This window comes from Euleptes europaea, chromosome 6 (genome assembly GCF_029931775.1).
Source record: "Euleptes europaea isolate rEulEur1 chromosome 6, rEulEur1.hap1, whole genome shotgun sequence".
Lineage (NCBI taxonomy): Eukaryota > Metazoa > Chordata > Lepidosauria > Squamata > Sphaerodactylidae > Euleptes > Euleptes europaea.
In genome coordinates, this window is record NC_079317.1 from 69,277,507 (window position 1) to 69,303,526 (window position 26,020).

Consider the following 26,020-nt stretch of genomic DNA (forward strand, 5'->3'; position numbering starts at 1 on the left):
CTTGAATATGTCCACTCCCCTCTTAAAGCCTTAACATAAGACGCATAAGAGAGGCCCTGCTGGATCAGACCAAGGCCCATCAAGTCCAGCCGCTTAGGGCTGTTTAGCTCGGAAAGAAGGCGGCTGAGGGGAGACCTGATAGAGGTCTATAAAATTATGCATGGGTTGGAGAGAGTGGACAGGGAGAAGTTTTTCTCCCTCTCCCATAATACTAGAACACGGGGTCGTCTGCTAAAGCTGGAGGGCGAGAGATTCAAAACAGATAAAAGGAAGTATTTTTTCACACAACGCATGGTTAAATTGTGGAACTCCCTGCCCCAGGATGTGGTGACGGCTGCCAGCTTGGAGGGCTTTAAGAGGGGAGTGGACATATTCATGGAGGAGAGGGGTATTCATTGCTGTTATTTATAATGGATACTGGTCATGCTGCATACCTATTCTCTCTAGCATCAGAGGAGCCTGCCTATTATCTTGGGTGCTGTGGAGCACAGGCAGGATGGTGCTGCTGCCGTTGTCTTGTTTGGGGGCTTCCTGGAGGCACCTGGTTGGCCACTGTGTGAACAGACGGCTGGACTTGATGGGCCTTGGTCTGATCCAGCAGGGCCTTCCTTATGTTCTTACGTTCACACAGTAGCAGACCAGGAGCCTCTAGGCCAGAGGTTCCCAACCTCCCTAATGCCGCGACCCTTTAATACAGTTCCTCATGTTGTGGTGACCCCCAACCCTAAAATTATTTCCGTTGCTACTCCATACCTGCAATTTTGCTACTGCTATGAATCGCAATGTAAACATCTGATACGCAGGATGTATTTTCATTGTGACAGACTGAACCCAATCAAAGCAGAGTGACTGATCCCAAAAACAATTTGGGTTATCACTCGCACCCTATTTCCCCAAAGCCCAGTTCTGACAATGTGTCAGGGTGGGCCAGAGATCACACGACTATGAAAACGCATCCTACAGGCTTAAGACGAGGGCAGCAGCGCCGTCCTGCCCGCGTCCCGAAGCGCCTCATAGGCCTGATCCCGGCGAGATCGCTACCTTAAGAAAGTCGGTATATAAAAAAACCCGACTCTTCTTCCTCTCCAGCTCCTCCTTCAAGGCAGCGTCGCCCTTTGTATTCGACGGCACCCCCACCTTTCCCTTTCTGACGAGCCGGGGTATGTTTTGATCACAAACCCGCGTGAGGGGCCTAGCAAAAGCCTCCGCCTGCCCGGCCCGGCCCGGCCCAACCCGGGCTCGCCAGGGAGGAGCCTCAAGCAGGCCCGACGAGGCAGGCGTCAAGATGGCGGCGTCCGTGGAGCTGGACCTGCTCCCCCTCTACCTGGAGCAGCTGCCCACCGACCCCTTGCTGCACATCCTTAGCCTTCTGGATTACAGGGACCTTATGAGGTGTGGGCGGGGGGGAGCTAGGCGATGAGGGGGGGGGACGGGGACCTGCCCGGCTGGGCGCGATGCTCTGTGCCGCATTTCAGCCCTTTGCAGCGGGCTTATTTTCTTTATTTCTTATTTTCTTTATTTCTTTCTCCTTATTTTCTTCCTGCGGCGTTTGTCCCCCCCCCAAAAAAAAATGGGGGGGGGAGGAAGAGGGGAGGGTGGAGGGGGTGGGTTTCATCGGTTAGGGGAACGGGAAGGCGCGGGGCCGGTTTGTCCTGTTCCCAAACGGTCACGTCGTTTCTTAGGTGGGTTATTCAATGGGCGCTTGGGGTGTGTCCTATAATAGGAGGCATCTTAATGGGAAATTGGGAACGGGGGGGGGGGGAAGGTGTTTTTGGGATTAAAGTCATTGGGTGGGTGGGTGTGGGGAGGGGGGTATTCTCTGGAAGGGGGAGATGTTCCAGTCTGTGGGGATCTGGTGATGATTATTTTTCCTTTAGTGGTGGCTGTCGTATTTTGGTCACGTCGTGAGACGACAAGAGTCACTGGAAAAGACCGTCATGCTAGGAAAAGCGGAGGGCAGCAGGAAAAGAGGGAGACCCGACAAGAGATGGACGGACTCAATAAAGGAAGCCACAGCCCTCGATTTGCAAGATCTGAGCAAGGCTGTCAAAGACAGGACGTGTAGGAGGACTTTCATTCATAGTAGAAAAGGGCAAGAGTCCAGGAGCACCTTAAAGACTAACAAAAATATTTTCTGGCAGGGTGTGAGCTTTCGTGAGCCACAGCTCACTTCTTCAGATACCATCTCGTACCCTACCAGAAAATATTTTTGTTAGTCTTGAAGGTGCTCCTGGACTCTTGCCCTTTTCTACTACTGCACACAGACTAACACGGCTACCCACTGTGAATTATTTTCATTCGTAGGGTCGCCATGAGTCGGAAGCGACTTGACGGCACTTAACACACTCTCAAACACACACACACACACACAAGTATTTAAGGGCTGTTCTGGATTGCAGGGTGTGAGGTTTTCCTGCCATGGCAGGTATGGGTAGCAAGTGCCTTAAAAAGGCTCCAAGCTGCTTCTGTGCTGACAGACAGGTTTCTTTCACCATAGTCTGGCTGTCTCAACAGGTGGTTTTGGTCTGTGCAGCGTGTTGGAGCTGTCCTGCCCGAATGCCACCGTCTGGCGGGTTCTTAAAATGCTGTTGCTGAAAGAGACTGGTGGGTTTTTCCATGGTGGTACGAGAGAGAGAGAGAGAGAGAGAGAGAGAGAGAGAGAGAGGGAGGGAGAGGGAGAGAAGCTGAAAGAGACGCTTGGGAAATGGCAGTTCCTTGGACTTAGGTGGGCGCTGCAAGTTTAAGGCCTAATCCAGCGTTTCGTGAAAGCTGTAACGGGTGGGAGTGTCATCGAGTGGGAGAGATGCTGTTTACTGTTTTTCCCCTTTACACCCACAGTGTGAGTAGGAAAGAGAGAGCTACCCCATGTCTCTTTGTCCCACAGATAGAAAAGCAGTGTGGATAGTTTCGAGTGGGAAAATGGTTGGAGGGGGGGAAAGCTAAGTGTGTCCTTCCTACTGTTCCTCTAATCAAATTTCCAGTGTCCTGTGGCTGCTTCTTATTTAAAAAAGAAACCCATTGGGAGATTAGCCATTTAAGGTCTGTTTTGTCCTTTAGCACCAACTTTGTACATAGTGCTAACTCAAAAGAAGGCTTTTTCAGCTGTGGAACTCTCTCCTCTGGGGTATTCTCTCCTCTGGGGTATTCATCTATCCCTTTCCATCACTTGACCTTTTTTATTTGTTTCATTTGGCATTTCCTGGATGACCTCTCCTTTTTGCTCTATGTTTTAATTGCTGTTTTTAATACATATTTAATTTTTGGTTTTAATTGACTTTACGGTGTGTTTTATAATGTTTTGCTTTCAGTTGTTAGCTTCCTGTGTGGGCCAGATGGGGGATAAAAACTTTATAAATACATAAATAGATATCTGTGGTTTGCCAAAGAGGGATGTGGAAGCCATGAGCTGGTTGGATGAGCAGGGTGCTTGTGGAGGAGGGTCCTCAGCCTTTTTTGACCCTGCAGGCAGCTTTGGAATTCGGACACAGGGTGGCGGGAGCAACCACAAAATGGCTTCTGCAGGAGGAAGAGCCAACCACAAAATGTCAGGGAGTGAGGTTATGCATAACTCTAGTAGTAAATCTTCAACATTTCAGGCAGTAGCTCTGTTTAACAAGATACCTTTTAAACATATTGTTTTAAGATTTTTTTAAACATACATACAGCTTACCTTCAGCCATTCATTAAAGATCCTTGCACTGGGGTGGCAGCTGCTGCTGAAGCTCCATTTAAAAAATCTTCACAGCCAATCAGAAACTCTGCTAAGCAAAAGCCCTGTGTGCCCTCCCTCCCACTTTCTAAAAACATGCTGGGTACCAAGACAGATGATGGCAGGTTCCATGACGCTCTGAAGCACCATTTTGGGGACCCTTGTTTTAGAGCATTGAAGTGTGAGAAATGTATTGAAATACTGTTACAAGCAGTGCAAACTTCCAGCATTATTCCTTTCAATCCTCTCTATAAAAACATTATTATTATTATTATTATTATGTCCTGCTCTTGTCATTTTAAAAACTTACAAGGTGGACACAGGTGATAGGTCATGAGAGAGAGGCAGGTGCCAAATTATACCACTAATTTTCAATTAGGTGAATCCCCTTGCCTTCCAAGGATTTCACAAAACAGGCTTCAAAAACCTATCTTGTGTCCTCTACTAATCTTTGAGTCCTCCTTATAACAGTAAAGTTATTGTTCTTCTCCCAGTCAATGCTGCATCACTTCCCATACTACCACAAGCAGTTCTCCTCATAGATGAGGTGTCTTGCATGCAGATGTGCCAGTTGCCAACAAAGTCAGGGAGGACAGAAATTATTTTCTGCTAATAGGGAACTTCAAAGTGTGCAAGGGGATCATAGGTTTTTGGTTTTCTAAAATGGGAGAAATGTATGAGTCGTTGAGAGATTCTTTGAAAGCAATGGCAGGTGAATGCAGAAGAGGTTACAGTGATCAGAACACAAGCAATGTGAGCATTCTGCTCATCCTCAGTGTACAAATTGGCAGAAGAAGGTAGCCTGCGTAGATTGCAAGGGAAGTGACTGTTCACTCAGCCACCGCATGAATCTACATGTGGTACAGGGTGCTATTCAAAAATAAAAGTCCTAAAGAGGTGCAGATTTTTTAAAAAGAGGAAGGGACCAGAAATTGAGAGAATCTTGTGTATATGCATTTCTGAGCACAAGGGAAAGATAAATTAAGTTTATTTAAAATATTTTTACACTCAACGCACAGGAGAACAGGGAAGGGACATATAAAGACGTGTAGTAAGAAAGCTTGTAAAAGAGACTAAAATAATTCTTGAAATGATGTATTAAATACTACAACTTTGCATTAAACACTGAAGGATACTGGAATGAACAAGAAACCAAAGATGTAAATTTAAGGAGATGGGGAAATGAAATAGAAAGGAACAGTACAGCTGTAGAACAATAAAGCAAATATCATTTAATGTGCTGAAAATAATGATTGAGCTACACTTTGAAAGTTCAGACAGTTTTAAAAGACGAGTATAACCAATAACGGAAATGCAGAGGGGAAAGAGGAAATGAATTTTAACATTCATCAGTCTAAGTTGAATGGAGGTCAAGCAAGTGTTCAGTAATTGAGTGTAATGATACTTGCTCCATTCCGTAACAGTCCTTGCTTCAAACTTCATTGTAAGTATTGATCTTGGATGGGTGATGTTACAGTGAAAAGAAATCTGATATTACAAAAGGTATCTGATGCTCATTGCTATTGCCCTCCTGCTTGGAAACACCTCTCTGTTGTGAGACAGAATCTCAGGATAATTGTGTATGTTGTACCATTGCCTGATGTTGCATAAATGGGGTGTTTCTATAAATGGATAAACATATGAAGTATCTTCAGTGAGCAGTGTTGCGCCCTTACATTTCTTTAGGTACAGCATTCTGAAATTCTCCTTAGACTTTTTTGTGTTTGTACGTATATTGAGTTGGGTTCAGTGTCAGTTTCCACTAGTGGAAAGGGGAGTAATTTTCACTGATCTCCCCCTCTTATGTCAGACCCCCATTTTGCTCCTCATGCTGTTCCCGAGGGTCTTCTGTTCCTAGAGGCAACATTTTGGGGAATGAGTTGCAGTGGGAGAAGGGAGGCAAGAACTTTCTGTTCCACTGATGGAATTGCCTTCTGTTACCAGAAACAGAACTTTGGATCCATGCCATTGACTGCATACTTAGTCTATTTTAGTGTGGTCAGATAATATTGATGCATTGTGTGCAAATCTGATGAAAATATGTTCTGGAGTAAGTACCCAAATGACCTTTCATTGTATCTGTGTGTAAATAGAAAAGGCTAAATAGAATGACCACAGAGGTGTATACTACATGCTGTGATGCATTATAGAACGAAGTATTGAGTTTAGTATTCCAAGACTCTTCACTTTTTTAAAAAACTAAACCTCCAGGAAGGACAGTTGGTTTGCAGTTTGTGCAGGATAGCAAGAAATCCTGGGCAGAGATGCCAGTGGGAGGAAGATAGGGTTCCGGTTTCCCTTCCCTTTTCTTTTGGAAACTATTTTGTATTTCTCACTTGCTTCTGTCTTTACTGTTCACTTTTTATTACTTCTACTCTGTCTCCCAAACCACAAATTCTTTGAAAATGTTAACCATGATAGGGCTTTAAAAATGCATAGATAGATGTAACTTCATTAGTTTGTGGATTTTGGGTTTCCATGTTGAAACCTCTTGCATGGTTTACATGATGGAAATATTGGTGACCTGCTTCTATTATTTACAATCCTGGCCATTCCTAATGGTATAAATGGTCTTGGAACCTAGAGCTAAAACATGTGAACAGTGCCTGACTTAACTTGCCCCTCTTACTTTAATAATTATGACGTGAATATAATTGTGATGTGGAGAGCTGGAGCATATGAGAGTAAATAAGCTTGTAATTCCGTCACTTCCTAGTAAGACTTTAATTCTTGTACCTCTTAACAATGTTATTTAAATTTTCTGTAAATATCAACAGTCCTGTTTCCTCTACCCCTTCTGCTTCATTTTGTAATGGAATGAGGAACCAGGAAAGCTTGGTGTTGAAATACTACACATTAATTCCTGGATCCTGACAGTACCTTATTTGAACCAGCCAGATATTATTTCTACTAGGAAAATAAGTAAAAATGAATATTGACGATCTCTGTAAACGTAAAGCTGTGCAAATGTTTCAGCTTTGCTATTAAATTCATACTGTTGTTATTATGCTGATTCTGTGACCGTAGGCAGATCATGAGAGGGAGGGCAGGAAGGTTTGCATCAGTGTTTGGCTCTCGTGGCCCTTTCTTACATGCCTAGGGTAGTGCTGATTGCCACTGTGGGGTCAGGAAGCAATCTTCCTCCAGGCCAGATTAGCCAGGGATCCTGGAGGGTTGTTTTTTGTGTGTGTCCATCTTCTGGGCATGGAGTAGGGGGTCACTGGACGTGGGAGGGGGAGATAGTTGTGAAATTCCTGCATTGTGCAGGGGGTTGGAGTAGATGATCCTGGTGGTCCTTTCCAACTCGATGATTCTGTGATCCTATAATAGTAAACACAGTGTCTGGTTATTATGACTTTAAAATGAATTTAAAAATTACTCTGTTTACAGCTGCTGTTGTGTAAGTCGTAGATTAAATCAGATTTCGAATCATGATCCGTTATGGCGGAGGCACTGTGAGAAATACTGGCTTGTGTCTGAGTAAGTATGGACAACATGTAATTGTCATAAACTCAAAAATTGGACAACATGTAATTGTCATAAACTCAAAAATTGCTCCCAGCCAGGTTATGTTGTTTCAATCTACTGAACAAACACGAGCAGCATTTCTTGGATAATAAAGTTACAGGGATGCATTTGGTGTCTCTTAACATTTGGAAGAGTGTAGAAGTTGTGAGAAGGTAGCCAAACATTACTAGAATATGGTAATATTTGTCCAGCTGCAATACTGGGTTAATTATGACTCTTCGGTAATTCTGATAGTCTGTTTAAGTAGTAGAGCACTTTTGTGAATGACACATTAATCCTGCCCGATAGGTTTTAATGAAGACCTGGCACTTCAGATGAGGACAGTAAACTGAATTGTTGTACAGGGTAGTTTACATTGATTTCTCACTTTCAGAAATCCTGAGATTAGATAACTTCATTGTTTTATGTATATCTCTAAATGATGCTATATTACCATCCTTTTAGAAATCAAACTCAATTTAACTTATTTGAACATATTCATGTAGCTCTTTTTGGTTGTCTTATACCAGCTGTTGGGTTCTTGTTCTTCAGTCCAAAAATGAGAACTAGCAGCGCAATCCTAAACAGATTTACATCTTTCTAAGCCCGTTGACTTCAATGAATTAGAAGGGTGAACTCTACTTATCACTGCACTAACTTAGAGAGAAATTTAAACTTCAGAGATGTCTTCCTTCTTGTTCATGTTTTATGTAATGTTGATCTTCTCCCATTATGTTTCAAAGGTCAGTTTTGGTGGCTTTCCTGAAACTTAAAATTCTATTTACTTATTAATCCTTGGGGCTCCTGATCCAATAGAATTTCTAAACAATGTGTCATTCTAAAATGAGCATGTTACTAGTTCTCAGAATGCAAGTCAATATAAAATGTGCTAGGTTAATTTCAGGGCTATTTGTGTGTACACCTTTGAGCCCATGACAGTGACAATTTTGAGTCCGCTGATGTGCAAAGTGCCAGCTGTGTTGCTGTAGACCACATTTATTGTATGCATGCTGCTGTTTCATATTGAACATGGCCTAAGCCTCATGTGAGAACCATACTGCTTATAACACAAATGTCATACTCTTGTTTGGGTTTGGCATTCCAGTTAATTACTGCTCATCTTAACACACACTCACTTATACAGGTTTTCATTTCAGAGCGTGTTTGTTAAAATTCATGCAACACTCTCATTTTGTTGACCAAGCCTAAATTTCTTCTGACTAAGTTGGTCTTTCTTCATGCTAGCTCCAAAGACTGTGCAGTCTTTGGGATATTTTCTAGAATGAATAAATAAGAAGCAAAGTGCTTTTTTTGTAAAATAAATAAAAAGAGTTATTTCTGACTGTTCCTATACCATGTGGAATAATGAACCATTGTAATTTTGCCCGCTTTTAAAGTCTGCACAAATTATTCCATGGTGTTAAAATTATTGTGCTATATGAGCACAATTCAGTTAAAGTTACCGTAAGTACTTTTATGTCCTGCAGCTTTTTTCTGTCATTTAAATTGTTTGGATCCCACATTTCCATTCCTAAGGGTCAGCAATGCCACTCAATAAGTAACCTAAGCAATAACCTTGTCCACCCTCTTATGAAGTACTAGCTTTCATCTCTTTTCCTCCTCCATCCCTAATAGCTTTCCCATTCTGAAATGGGTACTGGAGCTGCATTCTCACAACACTGGATATTGTAACATCCTTGGATTGTCCACGCTAGATGGATTGTTCCACTCAGCTGCATTACCTTGTCCAAACTAGAAAAATTCAGTTGTGAATTATTGCTATTGTGCAATGACAGGATAGTATCATACAGGAAAGCCTGGCAGCAGATGAAATTATGGATGAATTTGGCTCCTCTCTGTTCCTTTTCCCAGGAAATCTAAGCAGCATTGGGGTAGGAGGGAGGAAAATGGCTGCAGTCCTTATTTATGTCCAGCCTAGTCATTCCAGCTGTTGATGCTCTACAGGAGAATTAAGCAAAAAAAAACCCCAGTGGGAACTGTAGTACTCAGTTTTGGCTGGATTGTATCTTTTTTGAAGTTGGACTTCCTCATTTAACAAAACCACTGCCTGGAAAAGGAGATGAATAGAAGTGTGCCCCAGGTTTTGAGTGAAAGAATTGAGTATACTATTAGTTTCTTTCCTTCTTTATGAACCTTCCTGACCACCTCAGTCATCTTATGAGGCCCTGGTTTGGGTGCCCCCTCCTTCTGATATTAGGCACGTGGCAACCCAGGGGGAGGGCCTCCTGGGTTGCGGCACCCAAACTCTAGAACTCTTGCCCCAGGGAGATTCATCTGTTCCCTTCTGTTGCCATTTTCCACCAGCAGATGAAAGCTTATTGTTTTGTTTGGTATTTCCTCAGTGATCCCTCCTTCCTGTCCAGTGTTTTAATTGTTTTTATCTGTGTATTTTCGGTCTGGTTTTAATTGTATTAATGATGTTTTTTGTTGGATTTGATGGTTTTAAAAATGTGATCCTATTATGTAGGTCCTTACATTTGTTAGCCACCTTGTTGGCCCTTGTGAGGGCAAAAAGTTGGGGAATAAATTTTGTAAAATAAATATTTTTCCTTATTTTTTTAGAAATGAGAAATCTCAGAGAAATAAGAGCTGGAAGGCAATATTTATGGATATATATTCTGATTTTGGAAGGTATATTCAGTATTACGCTACACTTAAAAAAGCCTGGGATGATTTGGAAAAATATTTGGCACAGCGCTGTCCTCGGATGATTGGTTCTTTGAAAGGTATTGTTTATATATTTATATATATGAACATCTTGGTTAGTGCTTGCATTTTTGTCTCAAGTGTTTGAAAAGACAAAGCTAATTACTTAAGTACCAGGCAGCAAATATCTTGTTAGGGATCATCCTAGGCTGCGATATTGAATGCAAAGCCAAAACATTTAATTAACACTGCGTATTTTGTTCCATTTGCTCGTTCAGCTGGCAACACTTGTGACCTCCTTAGCTCTGTTTCAAGAAACTGAGTAGAAATTGTGCTGAGCTGTGGATTTGGCATAATCAGATTGCTCATTTTCGGCCCTTAACTGCACATTATTATAAAAGGTGTGGCAAGGAAAACAAGCGCAGTATTCTAAAGTATGGAAAGTTATTTTTACCCCAAGCTATGGAGAACAGAGTTCCACCCTCATCTCCTACCATTATTCAGCACTGTAGGAAATTATTTATAGAAAAGGTACACATTTTAGTATGCTTATATTTTTAGCATGAACAAAGACATTTCCATTCTCTTTAGGACAGGTATGGTCAACTTCTGTATTCGTCATACGGGATGTCTGGGGAAATGGATGCTATTTATCAATAACAGTTCACAATTATGCCTCCCTTTTGTGTGGGGATTGTGTGTATAATGTCTCCTTTGGTTTTGTAAGGTTAAAATTTATAATGCCTTTTACAAATCTGAAAATAGTTTGCTTTCCTTTTGAATAAATTGTGGTTTTTCCTTCCCTCCCTTACCACGGTGGTATAAAAAGTGGTGGGGCCACTACCAAGGACTAGACAGAGTCTGTGAATTATCACTTGGCCTTTCTTTCTTTACAGTAGTGTATCTTTTTTTAAATCTACAGTTTTAACTGAGGCAGTCTTCTTCCCCTTGCTTGTCTTAAAAAGAAGCCCAGTTATTGTGAGGGATATTATGCGAAACCTTACCTGTTAGGCTTATGCACCCCAGTTATTGTGAGGGATATTATGCAAAACCTTACCTGTTAGGCTTATGCACCCTAGTTTGTTTTGGAAACAAAACAACATTCACTGAGGTGTTTTTGGACGTAAGTGTGAACATCCATTTCAGAAAAAAACAAACTATGGCGGAGAGAGGATTTGATCCTAAAACAGAACAATTGCTGACTTCAGTGGTGCTTGCTCATGAGTTTAGTGTTGGGATTTGAATCATTCAACACACCATATGTTGTCTGTGTTGTCTGTGAATGCTCACAGACAGTGTGCAGGAGGAAGACCTGGATGCTGTAGAAGCACAAATTGGTTGCAAACTCCCTGATGACTATCGATGTTCATTTCGGATCCATAATGGACAGAAGCTAGTTGTGCCAGGGTGAGAAAGTTGCTGTTAACTGTTTAATAATTGGCTGATACATAAGTATTCAAAATTACTAATCAAGTACATTTCTCCTTCTCCCCTTCCCCCCTTTGGTGTAGTTTGATGGGAAGTATGGCACTTTCCAATCATTATCGCTCTGAGGACTTGTTGGACATTGACACAGCAGCTGGCGGTTTTCAGCAGCGGCTTGGACTGAAACAATGCCTCCCGTTAACCTTTTGCATTCACACTGGATTGAGTCAGTATATGGCTTTGGAGAGCGTGGAGGGTCGCTATAGTTATGAGATCTTCTACCAATGTCCAGTAAGAGACTTGTGAATAGATCTTGTAGACCAGGCTAACGCTACCCATTCCAAAAGCTGATACACCGTAGAATAGACATACTGTTATTGTGTGTGTGTGCACAAGACAGAAATACTTGTCTAAAAACTGATTGTGTCACTTTCATGGCCATGGTTCAACTCATAAAGAAGGGGCGTTAATCATTAAATAGTAACGGGTGTGAATTGAATGAAGTAAATAGAAGGTTGATTGAGTTGTGGACAGGAAACCTCACACATGTGCTCAAAAATGAGGGGTTGTTGATTAAAAGGTGAGAGGCTGGTGGTAAGCAAGAAATTGGAAATGCGGTGTTGGGGAAGTAGCATCTTACATGTTGGTTAGAACTCTGTGTGTGTGTGTGTGTGTGTGTTAAGTGCTGTCAAGTGGCTTCTGACTTATGATGACCCTATGAATTACTGACCTTATGTCGTCAATAGCCTTGCTCAGGTCTTGCAAACTGAGGGTCATGGCTTCCTTTATTGAGTCCATCCATCTCATGTTGGGTCTTCCTATTTTCCTGCTGCCTTCATCTTTCCCTAGCATTAGTACCTCTTGTCTTCTCGTGGTTAGAACTAGCCTGTTAAAATATTTGGCTGTGAGTCTACCTAATAATAGAATGTGGGCCTGTTCTAGATTGGTCCTCAGGCTTTTTGAGAAAGGAAATAATGTGATGTGTTTACATGGATAAATCTGTTTCTTGTTATGGCTTTGCTAGCATATTTGGCTGCATTTATGGTGTTTGCATGGATTGAAGAATTTTTTGCACATTTTTAAGGGATGAGAAAAGGAGGGTACCTTATTACTGATAGTTATACATCTGTTCAGTCATCTTGGAACACAATTCCTGCTTTTAAATTGTGTACCAACAAGTCAAACTACAGTGTCAGTTTCACAGTGTTGAGTGGACAGCCAAACATAAATACAAAACATAAATCTTCTTCCTAGTAGCTCATTGTGTTTTACATCATGTATTCATTCTGCTTTGCAAGTAAGTGCACAAAAGTTACTAGCCTGCTTACTCAAACATACTAGCATATGTCTTGATATGGACTAGGGTAAATTAAACAGCACCTTTAAAAAAACACCATATGGCTTTCGCTTTATAAAATGGACACCACACTTTGATATTATCAACAGGATGAAACCAAACTTGAATTCGTCTGCTGAATGTGTGCAAACTTTAGTTGGGAGTGCAAACTAACTCTCACAAATTACTCCAGTAACATAGTGATTGCTTCTGAGACCAGGACTAGAAATGTCTATGAAATTATTGAGAGAAATCTTATCGACATATAGAAATTTTATCATGTCACTTGGGAATTCATTTTGAGATACAAATAACCGTTTTCCTTCTTTTCTTTCCCTGTCTTTTCCCCCCGCCGAAGGATCAAATGGCCCGAAACCCCTCTGCGATTGATATGTTTATTACAGGTAAAATCATTTTGGAACTTGAATGGTAAACAACTTAAAGAAGACATGTTGTATTGCAGTTTGAGGACATTGCAACAAGCCCATTGCATGCCCATTGATAAATAATGAGTGATTATATACAGAGGTCACTTGCACCTTAGGAGCAAACAGTGCCTTATACTTCAGCATCCTGCAATGAAGACCTGATTGCTGCTACTCCTTTGCAAGGCATTGGCATGAGGGATGCTTTGAAGATGAGAAGGTCTGAATGCAAGCCAGTGCTTAACTCTTTGGACAGTGGCTGATCCCTGGAGTATCTTTTTCCCTCCAGACTCCAAAAACAAATGGGAGAGGGAGAGAATTGTTGCACCTCTTTATGCTTCCAAAATACACACTGGTCTGCCACGCTGATGATGAGATAGCAGGATATATGGTGCTTCACCCTTCTCCCTCCTGCTGCTTGTCAGTATCTCCTTCCTCCAACAGGAAGCTGCTAGATGCAGTCATATGTGGGGGGGTGGAGCACTGGATGAGGAAGAGGAAGCTCTTCTCCTGTCTGCTGTTGCATTGCATTCCTCCACCCCATCTTGCTGCTCTGTGGGGGAGAAGCAATGACCAGAGTTTCCAGAGCCATGACTATTGCACAATAACTTGGACTAATATTCTGTTTTGTAAATCTGCCATTTGAAATGCAGTAGAGATCTCAACCCCCCTTTCTCTTTGAAAAAAGTATCTTGCATGTCTCTCTGTGGTTTTTTTCCAGCTTATTTTGAAGGAGGGGATCAGAATTGAATACTGCTTGGCTACTGTCTATCCCTTTGCCTTTAAAGTAGCACACAGTAGAATTGTATATTATATGATATACACATACAAACATTCTCGTGATAATTCATGAAGGCAATATTATATGGCAATGGGAGAAGGACGAAGCCTAATAGAAAATTTATGGTTTGGCTTGTCTAGTTAAATTGGTGTAGGAACTCATCCATATGCAAAGATTCCCCCTTGTATTGAGAAGTGTTTTGAGTATTGGTAACCATTGAGATTGAACTTCCCATTGTGGTGATTGTAAGCCAGTTTGAGTCTCCCTTAAGTGGTAGAGAAAGTCGGCATATAAAAACAAACTCTTTTTCTTAATTTTTTTGATTATATTTTAATTGAATTTTATATGGTTATTTATATTTTTTTAACTGTACTCGTGTTAGCCGCCCAGAGTCTGGTGGTGTACAAATCTAATATAATAAAAATAAAATAAATCTTTTTTTGGTAAAATTATCTCTCCATATTTTGGCATTTAGGTAGTTCTTATTTGGAATGGTTCACCACCTATGTAAACAATGTAGTAACTGGAGGCTATCCCATCATCAGGGACCAGATTTTCAGGTAAAGACTGTGTCTTTAAGCTATAACTCTTGACTTTCAGCATCTTATTAGAACTGAGGGAGATAATCTTAATTTAAAAAAATAGCTTGTGATTCCGTAGCAACCATGTGTAGATGCTGTGTGAGAGCGATATAGTAAAAAAAAATTGCACTGCATTATGCAGAAACCAGTAGGCCTCTTGGATGTAGCTATCCATTATTTGGGTGTAGCTATCCATCAGTGGAAGGCACTGATGGTCATAGATCTGAATCCTGAGGTTATAGGATCTGTGTGCTAATAGCCACATGGGTGATGGGCTGCAGTGAGAACATAATAGCACCCCTGCTGAATCAGACCAGTGGTCCATCCAGTCCAACATATTGTTTCACACAGTGACCAACTAGATGTCCTAAAAGGCGACAGAGCATGAAGGCCAGACCTTCCCCTGTTGTTGCCGTCTCTTAGTGCTGGAATTCAGAATTTCATTACCTCTGAACATTGAGGTTTCCCCTTAGTTTCTAGCCCCTGATGGACCTATCCTTCATGAATCCATCTAATCCCTTTAAGGAGGAAGGTGGTGAAATCCTCCTCCTGCCTTTTGTATCAGCATAAGAGGGTGATTTTGCTTCTCCTCAGTGTAGTCTCCTGAGTGGTTAGTCTGTGAGTCTTGTTATCCCAGAATCAACGTTCCCAAGGTTGGAAGGGTGTGCTATGGGGATGGAAATGTGGGTAAGATGCATTAGAACAATGTTCACAGTTCTCTGGATCCAGAGAGGAAACACAGAGAAACATATAGTTAGGCTTTTTTTGGGGGGGCCGTCAAGTCACATCTGACTTATGGCGCCCCCTGGTGGGGTTTTCAAGGCAAGAGACATTCAGAGGTGGATTGCCATTGCTTCCTCCACGTCACAATCCTGGTATTCCTTGGCGGTCTCCCATCCAAATTATTGCCAGGGTCAACCCTGCTTAGCTTTTGAGATCTTACAAGATCAAGCTAGCCTGGGCTATCCAGGTCAGGGCATTAGTTAGGCATTAGTAGCCCTTTATTCAAGGGATCATTAATTGTGTTTTCTTCTGCTCCAAATAAAGTTGACACAGTCTTCTACAAAGACTGTTGCTAATAATTGGGGTTTATAGTTTTATAGTTACCTTCATAAATGAATATCAAAAGGAATTCCCTCTTAATCGTAACTGTGTCAAGCATGTTTTATTCCTTGGTTCTTGTAGGTTATCCGGGCTGTGTAACCGTGGTCTTGGAATTTTCTTTCCTGACGTTTCGCCAGCAACTGTGGCAGGCATCTTCAGAGTAGTAACACTGAAAGACACTGTCCTTCAGTGTTACTACTCTGAAGATGCCTGCCACAGTTGCTGGCGAAACGTCAGGAAAGAAAATTCCAAGACCATGGTTACACAGTCCGGATAACCTACAAGAACCAATGAACTCTGACCGTGAAAGCCTTCGACAATATGTTTTATTCCTGTTTGTGTGGCTATGGAAGTATGCAGAAAACTAAATATGTGAGTGTTTATGGGATGTAACAGCCTTTACAGTTTATATAACCTCCTCCTTTGGATGTTACAGCCCTGAACCTTCAGCAGAAACCTCAGGTGTCTGCTCGTTTGGCCAGTTGGTTGGCATCATAATGTCTGCAGCTGCTGTTAGAAATGTGGGTTTCTTCCAGTTTGACTGTTGACATGTTTATGGCTTGTGGATGACTTCTTCTTTTTCTTTTAAGTAAAAAGAGGTGGGATTTTTTAAAAACCTTGAAATAGAATAATTGTCCTGTCAGAATACAGCTTTCAGTTTGCAAGTTTATTTGATGCACTGAGTGTGTGAAAATGTTCTGGAGAAGTGGAATATCATAATGTAAATGAACCCTTAATATGTTTAATGCAAACAATAACGTTGATAGTCAAGTGTGGGGGTTGGTCAGGCTGAAGTGGAAAGGGTTGGCATAGTTTTACAGCAGTTCTGTTTGAACTGAAGAATGCATTCATTATGGCTTCTACACTGAACTGTTTCTCAGTATTTATCTTTCTTTAATATTGTATTTGACATCTTCATTTTTTATTTTATTTTTTCTAGATATGTCCATGATAAAGATTGTGTAGCAAGAACAGGAGACATTACTGTTTCAGTCTCCACATCATTTCTACCTGAACTCAGTTCAATACATCCACCTCACTATTTCTTCACCTACAGAATCAGGTAAGAGTAGTAAACAAGCTCTGTATGTTGGTGATGACAGGTAGGCTTTGTTTGTTTCATTACACCTCTCATGGTTGGCGCATATTAATATCACAGTTTAATAGTAAATGGTGTACATCAGTAATGTAATTCCATCCCCACACAGTTGTTTAATATATTGCTTTCCTTTTGTGTGTTAGTTCTTTGTAACATTTCAATGGGGTATTTGTGGGGAAGCTTTGCTATGGGAATGGCATTATGTTAAAATGAGTACTTTGTCTAACTTGTTAGAATTGAAATGTCCAAAGATGCACTTCCAGAGAAGGCATGTCAACTGGACAGTCGTTACTGGAGAATAACTAATGCCAAAGGTGATGTAGAGGAGGTTCAGGGCCCAGGAGTTGTAGGTAAGTGATACTTTTCTGTTCTGATGTTTTTGGAACTCTGTTGGCACTGCTCATGTGTATACACATACAGGTGTTCTACCACATGGTATAGTTTCTGAGACCTCCATTATTCATTTTATCAGTATACTTATTGTGATTAATGTATTTTATGTACTTGTCTCATGGTATGTAACTTCAGGAATTCTTTGGAGAAGTGATTGCCAAATACCTTAAACAACAAATGCTGGTGGGGTTGCAGGAGGTGGGGCAGGAAAAAATGCAAAGATTGTTGTAGCACTTTTGCCTATAAATGTTAGTACAGTGGTTAAGGTGGTACTTTGTCATTCACAAAACAAAAACAAAAAACACTTTCAGGAGAATAATGGTCTAGCAGGCTCCAGCCTTTCTCCTTGCAATGCTTTACGGAAACCAGAGGATCAGGCTAAAAATGTGAAACCAGTACTGTCTTGAGGGCATAGTGTACAAGGAATTTTTTCTGCCCAGATAAAATTTTAAACAGGTCCTTTTATATAAATGAATGTAATAGTCTATTGAAATAAAACCATAATCCTAATCGTGTTAAGAGTCTGAATGTTTCAAATTCTGCATGTTAAGTAGCGTCACCTATATTTTGGATTCCAAAATTTGAAGTTCTCTACTAATTTTGTTTCTACAGGAGAATTTCCAATAATAGGCCCTGGTCGAGTTTATGAATATACTAGCTGTACAACATTTGCCACTACATCAGGGTATATGGAGGGGTACTATACATTCCATTGTCTCTACTACAAAGAAAAGTTTTTTAATGTCACCATTCCTAGATTTCATATGGTTTGCCCAACATTCAAGGTATCCACAGCACGCATGGTAAGTTGGGGGAATTGTTGCTTATTTTTAGAGTCTTTAGTTTGCTTTCTTTTAAAACAATATTATATGAAACTTCAACAAAGTTGTGTGCTGCCTTCCATTTTAAAAAATGGTTAGTGTGTTGTACTTGAATCAGGGAAAAGTGGATTCAAGCCCTATTTAATCAAGTCTCTAGATCAGGGGTGGGCAACCTCAGGCCCGTGGGCCGAGGACATTTTCAGTGGCCCCTGGGAGCTCCAAGGCCCTGCCATTGAAATGTGGCCCAGCACGGCCCTCCCTGAAACTGTCCCGGAAGCCACAGCGTGCAGGAACGCTGCGGCACTCTTTAAACCTCTCGCCGCCTGTCAGCTGTTGGGCGGTGAGAGGGAGGGAGGGGAGAGGAAGAAGCCAGACGCAGGCACGCAGGCGAGGCAGGAAGCCTTCAGCCCTGCTGGGCTGCGCGCACGCATGTGGTGGGGAGGTGGTGTGTTGGTGCTCTTCCCTGTCACCCCCCTCTAAGGCCTCCGCCAGTGGCAGCAGCACCGAGCCAACGACAGCGGTGGCGGCCTGGAGCTGGACTTTTGGGAGCCGCCTGAGGGGAATGAGGAGGAGGAAGGCGCCGCTATCGTCCCTGGGCTGGGCTCGGTGCTGCTGCCACTGGCGGAGGCCTTTGAGGGGGGCGGAAGGGCAGAGGGCCAACACACCACCTTTCCCCCCCCCCCCCGCGCTTGTATGTCAGCAGGGCTGAGGGCTTCCTGCCTCACCCGCATGCATGCGGCTGGCTTCTTCCTCTTCCCCCCTCCCTCTCGCTGCCCAACAGCTGACAGGCGGCGGGGAGGCCAGCAGCAATGAGGCCGGGCCTCCTCCCCCAGGCTCCAGCAGCAGCTCCTCACCGCCTTCCTTCTCGCCCCCCTCAGGCGGCTCCCAAAAGTCCAGCTCCAGGCTGCTGCCGCCATCGTCGTCGTTATAACATTGTCATTATAACAATGATGTTATAAATATGCAAATGGCCCTTGGCAGGAAAAAGGTTCCCCACCCTTGCTCTACATAGATTAGATCATATTTCCTGTCTTAGTTCCCAGTCTGTAGAATGAGGGCCCTTTTTTGAAAAGGGCTCTTCAAAAAAGATGTTTTTAAACTGAACATCAATTGGCCGCAAGGTTTGCAGCGCATGATACATTTTTTAGCTATCTTGAGGAATTATAGACTTTATTATATTTATGCAGTATTGTAACATGCCTGTTTCTGTACTTTGCTCTTTTTGTATAAATAAAAAAATGTTATTCAGAGTATTTTAATCTGCAGTTCCACCGCTCACAAAATAATGTTCAATTTAAATTGTAAAAAAAAAAATCTTAAAAACAAAACGACAGCATCAAATTGTCTATTCATCTGTTAGACTACCACTCAATCAGTCAGGTGGACAAGATACAACGAGCAACTCTTTCTAAAAGAGTAAGGCAGTTGAACTCTGAACCAAGGGAAGATTATCCCATAACTTTGGGATAATTAAAGTGAAGGCCCTCCTGACCACTACAGTCCTTGCTTAAGGCATTGTTGGAATACAAATTAGAAGAATACAGCTGGCATAGGGGCACACATTGGACGAACTGATGTCTGGATGCCATAATGTAAAGAATTTTAAAGCACCAGCCCCTCAGATTGGACCCAGACACCTACTTCTGCCAGTGCAGCAGCTAAAATTGCTAAGGTCTCTTCAAGGACGGCACTACACAGAACAGGTACATTCCTGAAAGCGCTCTGGAGGCAGTGTGACCCTGCCGCCAGTGTAAGTGGCCTCTCATAGCAGAATAAGAGGCACTTATGCTGGCGGCGGGGGCAGTTCAGTCAGCACCTGGCCACCATGGAGCTGCATGCCGCTCCTCTGATGCCGCAGTCTCTCTGGGACCTAAATCCTGGAAGAGCAACGTGGTGCTGGCATTGGGGGGGGGGGGAGTGTTCCCGGGGACGGAGCTGACAGTAGTCAGCTTCCAAAGCCCCTCCAGCCTGGGAACACCCCCTCCAGCAGCAGCGTTGCTGCACCAGGATTTCCTAGCACAGCATAGCTGTTTTCTATGGGGGGGGGGGAAATGCCCCATTTTCTTTTTTAAGCCTTGTGGAACCCGGGGAACCTCTTTAGAGGCGCTGCGGCAGTGCCTTGACTTTGCTGTCCCAAGCTGTCGCAAGGCTCAGGAATGAGCTGTAAGTTAGTTAAACCTGCAAGGGGCAAAAACATATCAGTATAGAAGTATCTCCTTTGTCCAGGAAGTAGTGGTCTACCTCACAGGGGTTCCTGTGAAACTGAATGAAATCAAGCCTGTAAGGCATTTGAAACTGTTGTTGATATTATATTTTTGATTTTAGCAACCAGAGATACATCCTATAATAAGTCCTTTTTAAAAAACAGAAATAATGTACTGTGTTCAAAATTATAGTAGTGAAAGAGCTGCAGGGTTCAGGGACCTTGTACCAAATAACACTTTAGGCACCTGTAGAAAACGAAGCTAATAATGGAGTCATCATGTGGCACTAATTTATTGGACCTGCTGTGATTCATACTACTTTTTAGATGCATTGGTAGCAAAAATGTAATTTCATGTGGGGGGTTTAGAGCGAACTCTGAACCTGAGTTGCATGGCTTCTGTTTTGTTTTTTATTTCTCATTAGGAAACCATTCATGATGAATGGGATATGGATGAGGATGAATACTACTCATTGAACTCCGATGACTATGAAGACCCGCATAGAACGCTGGACAATATGTAGAATTCTGGGCAGTCCTGCTCATTCTGGACGTTGCCCATGGCAAACCTGATCAAGCTTTCCAAAAACTGTTGTCCATTCAAAGTAGATTCTGAGTGGAATACCTTGTACAAATGTTTCTGAATACCATAAATAACAAGCAGTGGAGCAACTAGCATGAATGCAAGTGCCAATTCTGTCTTGCTTCTGACCAGATATACAAATGGATACTTTTTAAAAATCTGATATTTTGGAGAAAATTTGTGGGGTGGAAACAAATGTGGAAAGTCAATAGTGTGGTAAAGTTTGTTCTTTCAGACAGTTTGAAGTTGGGGGTTATCATACATTTAAAAATTATTTAAGATCGGAACATTGTTGATTTTTGTATGTGTACAAGTAGTATAACTTGGTGAAGGCAAAATGAAAAAAGTAGGCATGGCATTTTTACAATGATTTGTATTGTTCATCTCTGCTACAAGCAATCAGAAGTCTAGCAGTTAAATTGATGTAATCATTGGGTGCTCCTGTATATTTTAATATTAATGCACCAATATCCAGGAAATTGTGAAATGTTTGAAAGGGAGCTGGTATTTTTTATTAAATTCTGTATTTGGCCTCTGATCATATTATAAGCTTTTGGAAAGTGAGTAGCATATTACCTTCTGCATTTTCCCATTTATGATATAATATAAATATGTAAATACCTTGATTTCCCCCCTTCATATGCCATTTAACCATTGTGATAAATTTTGTTTAAGTATAAACATGTTTTCCTGAACACTACATGGATTTTTATAATTATGTTTCTCTAAAAATAGAGAGAAAAGACTCAAGACTGATCACATCAGAAATATGTACTTTAATGGTGTATAATGTAAAGCGTGGGTGGGATATAGTATTCTACAGTGATTGTATAGCTTTAAAGTAGAGAGAAATGATATAGAAGAGAAGCAGTGGGGACACAGATGGTTAAACAGTAATGGCAAAAGATGATACTGGAAATTCTAATAGATCTCTGCGCTTGGATTTTGATATAGTTTTTTTTTAAAAACTGTCTCATGACTTGCAGTTGTGGGTGGGCTTTGGTAGTGGTATATCATGGTTTGATAAAACTCTTTGTAGGTAAATACTCTTAACAGGTTTCACAAGGTAGTTTTTCACCAGGTTTACTCAATACACAATACATCAGAATAACTCTTCTGAATCTAGTCCAATATACTGTTTTCCACAGCACCCACCAACATGCCAAAGAAGGCATGCAGCACAAGGTTAGCTTATCATGGTTAGTAGCCATTGGTAGACTGTCTCTGTTCTAAGTCTACTACCCATCTCCAGTGGGATCTCCAATTTCTCCACACTATAATTTTATAAACCACAATCACATCTTTCTCTTCCTCTTTCCCTGGCATCTTTTTTTTTAACTGAATAGTTCCACATTCCTTTCCTTAGAGATGTACTTCCCCTTAATCATGTTGGTTGCTGTTTTCTGACCTTTTCGTGCTCTACAATAGCCTTTTTGAGGGTAAACACGACTGTACATAATATTCCAACTGTTGAGTATACCATAGATCTACGCTAGGGCTATACAATCCTGTCCATTTAATTTTTAATCCTTTTTCTACGAATCCTTATCACATACTTTACTGCTGCTGCCACACATGGCATTGATGCTTTTGTTGTACTAGCCTTGACTTCTTCACTTGACAGTCACCAACAATTTAGGCCCATCACTATATCTGTTAAATTAGCATTCCTTGCCACAAAAACATCACTTCACCCTTAAATAGAATTTGCTTTGCTACAGTGTTGCCCACTCACCCATTCTGGAGAGAACCTTTTTCAGCTCTTCACAATCTGCTTTGGTTTTTACCATTTTGAATAATTTGGTGTAGTCTACAGATTTGGCCTCTTCACTGTCCACTGTCTAATTTCAGATAATTTATGAACAAATTAAATAGCAATAGTTTGAGGAAGCTTGCTTGCTTTCTTCCACTGAAAATTGCCCATCAGCTCCTACCTTCTACTACTCCTTGTTTTACTAACTTTATCCTATGACTGTTAAATTTGTGTGTAAAATGCCATCAAGTTGCAGCTGACTTATGGCAACCCCCATAGGGTTTTCAAGGCAAGTGATCAAGCAGAGGTGGTTTGCCATTGCCTTTCTACAAAGTCTTCCTTTATGGTCTTCATCCAAGTATTAACCCTCGTTAGATTCTGAGATCTGATGAGATTGGGCTATACCACATCCTGAAGAGATTGGGCTATTCCACATCCTGCTTAACCATTAAGTTTGCTCAGAAGCTTTTATTCAGGCACTTCTTCAAAAGCTTTTTTTGAAGTAAAGTATATAATGTCTCTTGGATCATCTTTATCAAGTGAGAATATATTGGATGAAATGGTTATTAGGCATATCTATGACAGTATTGAATAAGTTTTATGGTTATAAATATAAGCAGAACTACATTGTTTTCAAAACAGTGATGAAATGGATAACTTGTTCTCTTGAGAGAGTTGGAATTCTCTAACAGTAACAGTACACAGGGTTAATAACAAACTTCATTCTGGAATCTGCTTCATGTGTTAAGTGTGCATTTATTGTATGTACTTAGAAATGTAATATATGGTAGCTCAAAACCACTTTTGCAGTAGACTTGCGCATGGGAGTTTTGTTTCCTTCATTTTCATTATTAATTCCAAAAAGGACTGTTTCATTATTATTTCATAAAATTTTGTTCTTTATTTTTTCATAATTCTATTTTATTTCTCATTAGTTTCAATGAAAGACACCTCTCCCTCCAGAACTGTCCTTTCTTGGTTTTTTATCAAACTGCACAAAACGCAGGGGGATGGCAGTACTCCCCTAGGACTTGCACACTTCCAAATTTCAGACAGATAGAATAAAGCTCCCTCCCCTTTTTCAGGCAATCAAAGGTGCTCATATGTCAACATTAAAGTCTATGGAATTGATAGGAAACATTTCAAATAGTAACACAGATAGCTGCTGTGGGGGAAATTCGGTACTGCAGCCATGTCACTTCAAGAACAGTAGCACAAGTAAGAGGTAGACTGTTAGAGCAAGGGCATTTAGAGGCACAGGGAGGGTAAGGCATCTGGGCGGGCAGGTAGCCATTGGGAGGAGGATCTTGAAGGAGATCTGCTTGAGTTGAAGGATCTTGAAGGAGATCTGCTTGAGTTGGGGAGATGAAGTTTGGACATGCTGTAAGGGGGAATTTGACAGGAGAAGGGCAGGCCAGAAGTCGAAGTCCCAACCTGTATGTTTCAGGATTGGAATACCTCTCACATGTATGTAATCCTAGTGGCTACAGCTTGTGGTCAATTAAGAAAGCACAAAGCTGGCTGACTTGTAAAAGTGAAACTAGCAGAGAGAGAAAGATGGACTAAAATAACGAACAAACATGAAACTCCCATTTTCATAATTATTGTAATTAATAATGAAAGAAATGCACATGTCTTTTTATACTATGTATACTTATACTGTGTATACTGTAGCCAGCATGTAGTGGTTAAGAGCGGTGGTTTGGAGCAGTGGACTCTGATCTGGAGAACCAGATTTGATCCCCCACTCCTACACATGAGCAGCTGAGGCTAATCTAGTGAACTGGATTTGTTCCCCCACTCCTACACATGAAGCCAGCTGGGTGACCTTGGACTAGTCACACTCTCAGCCCCACTTACCTCACAGGGTGTCATGGGGGGGGGGAAGGGAAGGTGATTGTAAGGTGGTCTGATTCTTAAGTGGTAGAGAAAGTTGGCATATAAAAGCCAACTCTTATTCTCTTTTTCTTCTTATGGCACCCTGTAGCATGTTCCTTTAACAGAAAGTGTGCACTTTCCTATTGAAAAGTGTGACCATGCCCTTAGAAAATGGAGGAAACAGAGATTAATTGTTGTCGAAGGATGTGAAGGTGATCTGGCTGCGACATCTGTCTCCCCATTGATTGCCAGGGTTGATTTGGCTGATCTGGCTGGTTAGGCAGGTGTCCCCTCCCTCCTGGTCCTTGTATGCCCCTGCTGAAGCTGTATGCTTGGTAGAAGAGGACAACCATCCTAGATAGGAGTGTACCATTCTTCCGTAAAGGGTATATGATAGCTGCTCTCCCCTGCTAGAACCTCCAAACAAGCTCAAGGTCCATTTGTAGGAGAATTATGGCTGAACATTTGCATGACATCTACTGGAAAAACTGCATTTGGTGTGAGGTAATATGAAAACTCATTATTGTGTTAAATTAATCAGGTCTTTGTGACTATTTACAGAACTCATATCCTTTTATGGACAAAGCTATTTCAATTACATTGAAATATTAAATTGGATATCAAACTGCTAGGTGTCTGGCAGAGAAGAGAAAGATTGTCATGGGATAGTTTCAGGTGGGTAGCCATGTTGCTCTGTAGTAGAAGAGGTCCAATGAAGGGAGCTTAGATTCTCAAAAGCTTATACCTTGGAAATCTTGTTGGTCTTTAAGGTGCTACTGGACGTGAATCTTCCTTGTCATGGGAGTGAGGCTTAGCAGTTCAGTCTCATGTGGCCCTTGATGGCAGCTGGTCCGAGGCTGCCCATTTTCTATCTGTAATATCAGCCACTCTAGTCTTTTTGCTGTTTTGAAGCAGTTACATCAAGGTATTACCTTATACAACAGACAGAAGGGGCTAACAGCAAATGTTGCTCTTGGGTTGCTCTCCTGTTCACGGCTGAACCCTGCAGTGGAGGGCACTGCCTACAGGCAAGGAGTAGGTTGTGGAACACCTACGCCCCCAAGCATTTGATAAATCAGTCAAATAGTAAGGAGCATGTACCTCCATTAAGACCCTTGACTGGCATTCTGGGAGATGCTAGAAATACCTACCTAGCTCACAAAGCAGGAAACTGTAGATGATGTGACGTTAGACCAGGATCGGAGGGACCCAGGTTCAGATTCCCTCTCTGCTGTGAAGACTGCTGAGTGACCTCGGGCCAGTCATTCTCTCTTAGCCCAACCTACCTCACAGGGTTGTGATGATAAAATGGAGGAGAGGACAATGATGTCTGCTGGCCTAAGCTCCTTGGAGGAAGGGTGGGATAAAAAGGCAGTAAATATGACACAGTGACCTTGAATACTGTTGAAAGAAATTTTGACCCCTATTTGTTGTGTTTTGTATTTGCAGGAAGTTATTCACAGTGGGGGAGAGTATTCCAGAATATGATCTTTCACCATCCTTCACTTGTAATGCTGAGGTGCTACAATATCCTCTCCTCTTTTTCCCACCACGTTCTCTATGTGTGGAGCAGTCAGTCTCTCTCCCAGGAAACCCTGGAATCAATAGTCCTGCCAGGGGCATTCAGGACTCGCTTCTCCCCATCTTATTAAACTACAGCTCCCAAGATCCTTCGGTGGAAGCCATTCCATTTTATGTGCAGTAGAAAAAAGACACAAGCCATTAAATTGGGGGGGGGGGGTTTCCCTTCACAGC

General features: G+C 41.8%; 1 protein-coding gene across 1 annotated transcript; it reads left to right on the plus strand.

Moving 5' to 3' along the window:
* Positions 1–1,272: 1,272 nt before the first annotated feature.
* Positions 1,273–20,575, plus strand: FBXO3 (F-box protein 3). The gene is made up of 11 exons (XM_056851922.1): positions 1,273–1,392; positions 7,100–7,189; positions 9,800–9,963; positions 11,176–11,290; positions 11,395–11,599; positions 13,003–13,048; positions 14,326–14,410; positions 16,476–16,598; positions 16,869–16,984; positions 17,640–17,869; positions 20,477–20,575. Exons 1-11 carry the CDS (start codon positions 1,286–1,288, stop codon positions 20,573–20,575), a joined length of 1,380 nt encoding a protein of 459 aa, XP_056707900.1. The 5' UTR covers positions 1,273–1,285.
* Positions 20,576–26,020: the final 5,445 nt, after the last annotated feature.